General features: G+C 44.5%; 1 protein-coding gene across 1 annotated transcript; it reads right to left on the reverse strand.

Annotated features, from left to right (window-relative positions):
• Positions 1–36: 36 nt before the first annotated feature.
• Positions 37–10,972, reverse strand: LOC144108508 (uncharacterized). Its single transcript, XM_077641726.1, has 3 exons — positions 10,886–10,972; positions 6,032–6,187; positions 37–279 (listed from the first exon to the last, which is right to left on the reverse strand). The coding sequence occupies exons 1-3, from the start codon at positions 10,952–10,954 to the stop codon at positions 37–39; spliced, it is 468 nt and encodes a 155-aa protein (XP_077497852.1). The 5' UTR covers positions 10,955–10,972.
• Between the last annotated feature and the right edge of the window lie 52 nt (positions 10,973–11,024).

Here is an 11,024-nt window from a genome sequence, read left to right on the forward strand (position 1 = left end):
GCTGCGTTCAAAGCAACGCCCACGGCCCTCTCTTCCTCATTGGGGGGCCGGAGCAGCGGGTTGCTCCCCAGTGCGCTGTTCCGAGCCGGTGGGTCTGTCGGTGTGCACGACGAAGGTGCCCGTGGGCCCGACTGTGACCCCGTCGGTGTTCTTGACCGCTTCGTGGCGATGTTGGCGTACGATCAAACCCCGCGCCACGAGCCGGTTCTTGTACTCGCGCGCGAACTGCGGGTCAGCCGGACGCCACCTTGACGCATGCGCCTTCACCACCTCCAGTTTCTGCGGGACCGACATTTCATAGCATTCAGTCTTTATTTTTCTCTTGGACAGAGAAGGAGCCAGGACTAAAAGCTCGTAAGCTTGACAGAGGTCCTGCCCCCTTTATCAACTTGGCAGTACCGTACGCAGGCAGAGATTTTCAGTTTTCCAAATAAACGCTGAAACAAAACAAAACACTTTGTAAAAAAAGCACCGCTATGCATTGCAGCACAGACATAGGTATTAGAACAAATAACTGGTCATGGGGAAACGAAAAAAATTACAGGTATAGGTTTAAACATCATCCGTTTATCTCGCAACCCGGAAATACCCAATCAGAAACGACGAATTAGAACATCCACAATAATGAAGGAACTGAAAACATTGATTACAACTGCGTTCAATTCTGCTTTTATTTCGACTGGATGTTTTTTATTGAAGAGAGTCACAGTGGCGCGCAGTACAAAACATCGGTCTATAAAATGCCAACGGAAAGTTCTTCACTTCACATTGTGGTGCCAAGCGCATCGCGTGCAATAAAATCTGCACAAATGTCAATATTTTAAAACGAGAGCTCTACACCCCGTGGTACAGCTAGCTTCCGATTTTGATGTCCATGAGACAATGACCTTTAATGCCTCACAAGGTCAAACTGAACTTTACTGTGTGGTGGTACGGCCCAAGCTATGGTAGTAAGGCTACGTGACCAATATGTCTATGACAATTGGGTTTCTAACCAAGACCTTTGATCTTGACCTTGAAATTTGATCTGAGATAGTGGAGACCATGCATAACAGCGCTTTCGCTAGTATAACTAGGTTCAAGCCACGTTGAACACCAGCAGTTTTTTTTTTAGGCTCGTGATGACGAGAGATTTCCAAAAAATTGCTGTAAACCGCATTTCTGGTTGCAGTTCTGACAATCAAGTGAAGACGCGGGCTGCTAAAAATGCAGAACGCTTAATTAAAAGATCCCACTTTAATTAAGAGGTACCTTGTAGGGTTCGGCGCGCTGTCGCATCTTTTTGTACATGTGTTGCGAATATTCCGCGAGAGGGCAGTGACCTAGGCTGCGCGTCCGGTTTTGTTTTATTTTGTTTTGCTTTGGTGCACGCCGTTAGAAGGGGACTCATGCCTTTTTGGTTAGTCTCCCCATTCGTCCTTCCAGTTTCCTTCGCAGCTCCGGACGGCGGGACTATCTGCCGGCCTCGACCTTGGACCCCTGTCCCCTTGGCGAAGGATTGCGAGACCGCCTAGGGAGGGGAGGAACTCGGGGGTAAGGGAAAACGCTGACATCAGTTCTAAGCTTTCCTATTCGTCAAAACTGATGAGCCGCAGTTAGCAGTTTATTTTTACGTGTGGAAAGGGGCGCGGGCATCTTCGGGGTGCACCCGCGAAGGGAGCCGCGCCCGTGTGCTTTTGTCTCTAGCGACTCCGAGCTGGCAGGCGCTCGGTCTGGCCGAGTGCGGAGGGAGTGACCGTGGAGAGCTGGTGCGAGGCGCGCCAATTTGATTGTTGGGACGCGGTGTCCCTCGCCTCTGTGCAGGCGTTCGGCTATGCCGGCCGCGGATAGCTGTGGCCGTATACTGACTTTTGTTTGTAACCATCTGTAAAAAGCCTGTATAAAAGTTCGTTTCTCACTAAATCGCTTCGCCTGCAAGTCATATCATCGAGAAGCCTTCAAGCGGTGCATCCAGTTTCTGAAAATCACCGGAACAACACCACCGGCAAACCTTTACTTACCTCTACAGCATAAAAGTGAAATTTTCAACCAGATTATTTTTACATAAAGAAATTGCTGCTCATGCATCACATGTCTCAAATACACGTGTACAGTTTTAAAGTTTTTATGTGCTCAGAGAACCGCCAGATCAGCTCATTTTCAATTTGCGCAACGTATTTTTTAAATGAAAAATGAACTATCAAATTCGATTAGGGCAGCGTCTTCTAACGAGATTCTGGAAGTTTCCAACTTGTACTCAAAATTTTCATTTCCTGGCCATTACTGAGTTGAAACAGGGTGCGTTAAAAATAAGACAGGGTCTCTTGAAAAACTGTTCCCCTACGTTGGTCGTCCTGCTCACCCAGTTTGCAGCTTCTAGAACTGTGCCAGCTTTGTAGTGACAACAGAGGCAGCGCCAAGCTACAAAACTTTGAATAACTTAGGAAAGCGCAGTCGTACAACGGTTATCTGTCGTTAAGATTGTTTTGCATGCAAACATGCTACAACTGTTTCTGGACATAAAAATCGACCGGCATAGCGAACTACACCGAGGTAGTAATGGTGATCTGTCACTTCAACGCAACTGTTGGAAGAAATTTTCTTTTGCATTCCCAATTACATGGATGTTAGTCTTGCCGTGCTGCATTCTTTTCTTTAACGCTGAACCGCATAGGAGTGGTGTTAAATACTCAATTTTTCTGTGCCTTTTTATTTATTTATTTTTGTCATTGGACTACATTAATGTTTTGTCATGTTTAGTATGTATTAACATGCCCTCTTTATATATATGCACAGTTCCGTTGCCTGTCGGGCTCTGCCGATCAAGCCCTATGAGGTTTAGGCGTGCCAGCAGTTTGTGCATTTTTTTTATATTTGGCGCAAGAACGTTACTATTAACATTATTATCATTATAATTTTGTGCAATATTATCATTATCATTTTGTGCAAAAAGCTGTAAGTTTCACCGGTTAACGCGTCCTATCACAGCGTCCCTTTGTTCCGCCGGCACTGGCTGCGACATGCACCGAGTAGTTGAACACAGCTACGGAAAGAAATTCTGCTCCATGGGACCATAGGTGCTCTTAACACAGAAAATATCGCGGGAATATTTCTGCAGGCTGCCTTATTTACCACAACACAGTAACAATAATGCAGCCTCTTTTAATCGAATTCTGACCAGGATATTGAGAGATATGGTTCTAAATTGAAAGAAAGTTTTCTCCGGGATACTATTGTCTTGGTAGGATGCATAAAGCTGCATGGACGCATTAACTAGCCAGCTGGCTATCAAAAACTTCCATTGCATTTTGCAATTCCACTCCACATAATAATGAGGTGAATCTTAACAAGTCAGTAGTACAGTGATATCACTGTCCCGATTTCCTGAAATACGAATCTCGTTTTCATGGCCGAGCAAGCAATCAAGGGTCTCCGAGCAGAGGAGACCTAAACCGGCTGTGCGCAACACGACCTTGCTGCCGCAATCATAAGCACCGGTGCATTGATTGGAATGTGTGTCAAGCGCCATTTGCCGCTTTAAACTAAAAAAGAATTCTTTTGTATGTTATACTATTCCCTGAATAAATTTCAATATTGTGTAACCAAGAAGTGAGCTGTGAAACCCTGGAAGCATTGGCAATTTAGAAACCGGCTGCCGATAATAGGGAGATTGACAAAAACGTTTTGCGCATCCGAAATTGGCAACAGGGAGTCACTGCTGCATTGTCTTTGTATTAATCAGATATACTTCCGGAATTACCAAGAACTAAGGACGCTCTCTCTTGCCAGAGTAATAAGCTCCCAGCGGCTTTGGGCAACGCTTTCCTACGATTTTGCATTCAGCGACAACAGAAGTATAGTAGTGACGCTGGTCGGCTGTTCTGAGCCGCTGGCGTCTGTCGCCTTTATGACGAGAATGTTTTTCTTCAGTAGCTCGGAATAAAATTGCGCTGTAAGGAATTGTTCCTTACTCTCTGTCGCGCGAATTGAGCAGTGCTAACTGAAGAAAGCAGACGGGAAAGAAGACAAACAATATCTCAGACCTCTAAGAGATGTTTGTGTCATTACAACACCTGAATAAATGGAACACCGGTTGGTAAGCATTCGTGGCATTGATCGACTTTGTGTTCCAACTTGTGATTCAGCTGTGTTCCCCCTAGTAACACTAAAGGCCTAGACGAGTCATGCATGCCGGTTTGCAGCTGTGAGGTATTTTATGAAATTCTATAACTGCTATGTCGTGTAGCTAGAATAGCCTTAGCCAAAAAAGGTCTGGGGAGAACGTTTACTACAATCGAATCAGTGAGATAGCATGGTTTTTTGATACGTAAGAAGCCGACGATGAACGGGCAGTGCCGCGGGACGGAGAGCTTGTGCTAGGTGAACAGACAGCGCGAAAAAGATGATTTTAATGCGAAAGCCTTTCTAGGCTATGTCGGCAGGGTCGTACCAAAACGTGTCCGCGGCGACTGCGACGTTCAAAAAAGAGGTATTATAAAACGAATGGTTGGGCTCAATAGAGGTCAATGTGAGGATGCTGCGCAAAAAAAGTTGATTTTAATAGGATGATTAGTTATTTAATTAGAGCCAATAATGCGAAAACCACGCAATAGCGCAGCGTCGATATAGTGAGTGGATGGTAAAACAGCCGTGAACGACAAAATAGCGCAAGAATAGGCAAGGAAGTGAACATGAAGTTTGAAATGAGATGAAATGTTTTCGATGTGTGATAATTAATCGAAGGAAAAGTTTGATTTGCATATTATAATTAGTTAATTACTTATAAAATATCAAGGACGGTTGAATAGGCTGGACGAATATATAGTATGTGTATGGAAAGCAACCATGGCGCCAAATTTGAAGGGCCAAAATGAATGATTTATATGAAAAGAAAGTACAATCAGGATAAACCTGGTTAAGTTAAGGTGAGTAATTAAGGAAATGAAAAAATATGAAGACTAAAATGGACGGGAAAGCATCCATGGCGCCAAATTTGAAAGGTGACGGGTGTCGAGGAGGCGTCAACGGTTTCGCATTCCTCTAATGCAGGTAGCCGCAGTGATCTCTAATTTTTTCTCGGGGATGGCATCCATCGGATTAGTGCTTACTCATTAATACGTCTGCGCAAATAGCACAGACAATACAAACCTGCTGAAAGGTTGAAATGTTCTCTAGGGCAGATATGTAAAAATTTCCAATTTTTACTCTGTACTTCGACGCATGTGCATTCGAACTATGCTATCAAAAATTTACATTCCTAGACACATTACAAATAAACCTGCCGCTGGCCACAACTGCACTGAGCTAGATAGAAGGGAGGGAGGAAAAATGGAAAGATTAAAAAGCAGGTAATAAAGAAAATAAGTACAAAATTAGGAGAAAACCGCAAAAAAAATTCAGGTCACTTTGCTGACCTAAAGTGCGGTGAGGCGAATGCCTTTAATAGGGTGTTGCTCCTTGTGTCACTGATGTGTGGTTAAGATGCTAATTAAGCGCACAATTGTTTCTGACTCTTAAAACTTAGAAATACTGGAGGGCGTTTGGGAGTCAACCGATTGATTGGACGTCTTTCTGCAAACACTCTTCAGCGTCCTAGACAAGGAGAACTAAATGTGCGTTGGCATGAAGGAGCGTAGTCGTTAGCACGCTCGGCTGTTGAACGGAAGGATGGTGGTTGCAATCCCGTCGTGCACAAAGATTTTTTTCTGATCGAGTTGCTGAAGAGCATAAAGGACGGACAGGATCGCGAGCATGAGCATTAAAGACTTTCGCCTTAAAATGAACAAATTCAAACGGGGGGGGGGGGGAACCAATGATATACAAGAACCATTAAGTGTTTAAAAATAGTGCAAATATCAACACTCCGGTATGCGCTAATGTACTAGAGTAGAACGAAAGCGTCAACTGCAATTAAAGGCAACTGCATGTTGAGTTCTTGTTTCTTTGGTGCCCGCTTAGAGAAGCCAAATATCATCGTGCACATTCAACGAAACAGGAAAGCGATGTTTGAGTCAATGCGTTAAGAACAATCCAACATCAACCATGTACTCACGAAAGCGTTGGCTGCGAGAAGGGTGTACGCATAGGAGGGCACGAATGTCAGTCCCACGAACGCCACGGCTTCTGCGATGATCCTGGCCGGAATTGAATACTCGTAGTCGCGGAACGTGGGACTCGGCCGGAACAGCAGGCCCACCAGCAGACAGATCTGCGCAGATCCCACCGTGGCCTCATGATGCCACAAAAACCTGCTCAGACGCTTTGCTAACGCGCTTGACCTACTGCATTTTAATGTTGTAACATTCGAGTCCACATTCCGCAAAAATTACTTTGTGACACGAAATTCGCTGAACGGTTGAAAGAGGCTACGTGATCTTGTTAGATGATCACAATCGGCCCACCCGGGCAGGTGGCAACCAGCCCACCGAGTTGAGAGGTTCCTTGTCCTCCTTACATCATGTCTTAAATGTGCGTTCGGCCTTGTAATATTCTCCAGGTGTGAGGGATCTAGGAAAAAAAAAAATTTTCTTAATAATAAACTTGAAGGCATACAGAATTGCGCAGCATGTTTCGTTTTGAACTGTCGCGATCACGGCAACAGTGCAAGCAGGTGAAAAAGGCAGCTTGACTAGGATTCCCTACAATTCCGTCGCGCCGTCTTCGGGATAACATTTTAAACGATATTTTAAATGAAAATATTGGCATTGAGCGGGACGGTTGCCTCAAAACCTCCAACATACATTTCAAAAAGAAGCGACCATAGTGGCAAAATAAGAGAAATAGCTTGTCGAACTGCTTTGTTTAAGTCATCTTTTTTTGCACGCACAATAAGCGAATAGAACAGCCGCCCAAACAGAATAGTCATTTTGAGGAGTGACTTTCCAAATGCTTTTAAAACACACCTGCGAACCGTAAACGACCGGCAGTTAAAAAATTTGCACCATGTTTCGTTCGTCGAATGATTTTGCATGCGGTGTTTGATATGACTCCTAAAATGCTTGTGTTGAAACTTTTACATGTATGTTTCCATATCTCTATGCATATGAGGTGTTTCTTGCTTCAGTGCTCCTTTGCGACATTGACTGTGTTTGTAAGTGCAGCAGTGCTTTTAAAGAACACTCGACGTTTGCGCCCCGCTACAACAATGTTGAAGGTTTGAAGGTATTGAAGGTATTGAAGTTTGAATGTATTGAAATAAATAAATAAACATGCCCATTTCGTCGTGAACAATCTGCCCATTTGACTCGGAGGTTGGTTATCGATTGGAAGAGAGAGGTCGCGTGACCTGGTCCCCTCATCACAGCCTCCCCACTGAAGAATCAAGAAAGGGAAGAAAAAAAGGAATGAAGAGAAGGCAGAACGCACCAAAGCAGCATTGATGCTGATCTATAGTGCTCTTCCATTCGACTCTTAAGGCGTGCTAAGTGTCCCACATGTTTTTAATGGTTACTTTAATAGGATATGGCTATGAAACATCCATTCAATTATGTGGTTTTCTACCACAGAGTGCTCCATTGTGCTGTATCATTTTTTCCTATGTGCAAATGCTCGTTCAAGTACACGTTCTTTCCAGTTAGGCAAGTTCCCCCCCCCCCCCTCCCCCCGTGAGGACAGCAATAGCCGTTACAGTAAATGAACAAATTGAATAAATTAAATTGAAAATGCTGCAAATCCGGCTTTTAGATTTATTTACCAGCGCGGAAGTGCGTAATACAGGCACTGGCCCTACATGCAAGCTCCCACAACCTTGATGGGCTTCTGATGCCCACGTCCAGCGCTGTAATATACGTCTTCTGTGTAGGTAATACCACTTATAGTCCTGACTGAATCTGCAGCTTGGTCACCAAACAATCGCATCCCTCGACAAAACTGTAATAAAAAAAACTGGCTCTTACTCTCAAACCAGAGGAAGGCATTCATAACGTTTCAGATACATCGCACCTGTCGCAAAGACCAGGGATATAAGTGGCTAGGCATGCAAATTGTATTTTTCCAGCACCGAATGCTTTATCGGCCAAAAAAATAGAGTATCTTAATAGGTGTAATGTTTAAAACTGGAAGAAGGCACAGTGGTTCAGAGAACAAACGCGGGTTAATGACATTCTAGTTGAAACCAAGAGGAATAAATGGGCTTGGGCAGCGAATATAATGCGATGACACGATAACCGGTGGGCATTAATAGTAACGGAGTGGATTCCAAGAGAAGGCAAGCGTAGCAGGAGGTGGCATAAGGTTAGGTCGGCAGATCAGATTAAGTAGCCTGAGGAAAGAGGGTGACCCTCAGTGGGCAACGGAAAGAGTTGATTGTAGAGATATACGAGAGGCCTTTGCACTGCATTGAGCTTGGTTGGGCTGATGATGGTAATGAAAAGCGTTGGTTCCAGATTGCTTGATATTGCAGAGGTTGTACATGGTATATAAAAAATGTGAAGAAAAATTTGGGATTCCTGCATATATTCGTTTTCTGTATGTAGATGACAGCAACATTGAACAACTAATGCGACGATGGTAGCGAAAGCACGTGATGAAAACAAATGCGGTTGCACCTGTGAAAACGCGTCTTTTCGGTGAGAACGTCAACTTGAACATTGAGAGGTGAATACGGTTTTGGTGTAATGTCGCAGTTTAGCCTTTTCGATCGTCGTTAGAATAGAAGCGCTTATTAGCTACTGCATTTCTTGCGTTAGAAAATGCTGTAAAGCATCCATAAACACAATGCAGTATTTAATCAAAAATTAATCGAATGACATTGAACGTACCCAGGCTATGAGGGACGCCGTAGTGGAGGGCTCTGGATAACTTTGACCATCTGGCTAACGTGCAGTGACATCGCACAGTACACCGGCTTTAGCATTTCGCCTTCATCGAAATGCGACCGCCGCATTCGGGATCGAGCCATCATCTTTCCTCACAAAAGCCGAGCGGCATAGCCACTGAGATACCGCGATGGCTCTTAATCATTTTTTTTTCAATCACGATCCATTGAAAAGCAGATGAGCCAGACGTATCGACATGTATAGGCATGTGGAAGGATACCGACTGATGTGCTTCGGCACACAAAGAAAAGTTGTGCATATTTGGGCCGCTTTCATGCCAAAATATCCACATTGATTAGGCGTACAGGCGTTGAAAACAATAGTAGAATGATACTCGTACCTTCACTCATTTTTGAAGGTGGATTTGTTCCCGTGACATCAAAGCGAAAGCAAGAAACGCACTCGAAAAATTTCTCCCGTTCCTGCATTGCAGGACAAATTGCTGCGTTCATTATGGCGAGCCGTATTATCGCGCAGTGCCATGTCAAAGGTTGGAAACGGGTATAGCTAATTGCGGCCTCGTGGATACTTCCTTATTTCCCATGTTCCAATCAGAAGTGTCGCAGATATCCAATGAGAGTGTTCAACGGCGCGGAAGAAGTGCTATTATGGGGCTTAATTAAGTCAATTATGCTTACTGCCCAGAAAACCAACCGCGAAACCCTAAATTGTGGAAGTTTTTCTTTAAGAGCGCAGTTTTCAATTGAATTTGAAGTGAAATTAGGAAAGAAAAAGAAGCCGAAAAAGTAAGGGTCAATATGCGGGGTGTTTTACACAAGTTGAACCAAGGGTTAAGAAAAAAGGCGCACTGGAGCTGGGTGAAAACAGCGACATGTAGTTTCCCACTGTGTGGTGCTCCTCAGAGTGAATGTTACATTTCGTCTAAATAGGTATTTAGCGTAGATTATTAACGAAAAATTTTCGTATTAATTTTAGCGTCGCATGCGGTTCCTTAAATTGTAGATGGGGTTACGAAACAATTCATAGAATATTTTTTGGCAACGTATGTTTTACGTGGTTCCTTTTCCAGCATTTCAAGAAAGCCCGCGAAAGATGAAAAAGAATACTCATGATTCCGCTTCTCCAGTGTCTTCCGTTCTCGACTGGACGAGTTTCGCTCTTCCAGTGCCGTATTGCAGCGCGGCGTGTCCTCAGTGAACGAAGCGTGCGCGCTAACGCCTCTGAGTGACTGGCCGACGCGGCTCTCAGCATAGTCTCGAAAGTGCGTCAGCACATTCTTTGTGAAAGCGGAAAGCGCATACCGTGATCTGCGATAAGTGACATGCACGCCATTTGCAACCAATTCAGACGGAATTTCTACTCAGCCATTGCATATAAAAACCAAAAAGGAAGTGAAAGCAGTAAATTGGCGTATGTGAAGGTAGCCTCCGTTTTTCTTCCGTCATTTTTATAACTTTGCAGCACTGAGGCATCGTCAGCGAGCACGTTTTGTTCGTTCAAAACACGGTTTAAAGCGCTCGAATATGGTAGCACGTAAACGCAGTCAGCTGTTGACTTTTTGCATATATCGCGGGCTTTCTAGAAATGCCGAGAAAAAGAACCACGTAGGAGGTACTGTCGGCCGCAAAAGTTTGCGGGACCCGCGATGCGTGGCGGAGCTAAGCAAAATTGCACTGCTGCGCCATCTGCCACCGCAGAGCATGGTGTCGAGGCTCACTCAGAGTACTGCAGCCGCAGGCGTGCCGTGAGCCTCGACACCACGCTCTGTGGCGCAGATGGTGCAGCAGTGCAGTTTTGCTTAGCTCCGCCACGCATCGCAGATCCCGCAAACTTGCGGCAGATAGTACGCTGCTACAAAAAAAAAAAAAACTGGATCCATTCTTTCTGAACCTCCTAATGTGAATATTAGAAAATTTGTATCTAATGTATAATATTGTATTTGTAAAGTTCATCAACTATTCAAGCTGAATTAAAAAAGTAATCCGAGGAACGCCACGTGACGGGACACAATATGTCGTTAGTTTCACTTAGCTCCGGTACTCCACTTTTTAAATATCCTTTGTTTAAGGTACGTGAAACAACTTGTATTTTATATATGCATAGTTAATGAGGAAAATCCTATCTCTTACCGTGAGCAGCATTGGGGTGACGGACGACCACAGCACCTGCAGGATCCGGCCGGGCGCCTTTTCCAGCATGAGGCCGCAGTCAATCACCACGCGCTCCAGACCTGGCATTGGAGCAGTTAGGGGTAAATTTGAGTTAATA

The sequence above is a fragment of the Amblyomma americanum genome, chromosome 10 (genome assembly GCF_052857255.1).
Source record: "Amblyomma americanum isolate KBUSLIRL-KWMA chromosome 10, ASM5285725v1, whole genome shotgun sequence".
In the NCBI taxonomy this organism is placed as follows: Eukaryota; Metazoa; Arthropoda; class Arachnida; order Ixodida; family Ixodidae; genus Amblyomma; species Amblyomma americanum.

Excerpts from the sequence above, each read along its gene's own strand:
- LOC144108508 (XM_077641726.1), bottom strand. The coding sequence starts at position 10,954 with ATGCTGGAAAAGGCGCCCGGCCGGATCCTGCAGGTGCTGTGGTCGTCC. Across the intron at positions 6,188-10,885 it reads TCACCCCAATGCTGCTCACG|ATCTGTCTGCTGGTGGGCCT; the intron begins GTAAGAGATAGG and ends GGATCTGCGCAG. Across the intron at positions 280-6,031 it reads TTCTCGCAGCCAACGCTTTC|AAACTGGAGGTGGTGAAGGC; the intron begins GTGAGTACATGG and ends TCGGTCCCGCAG.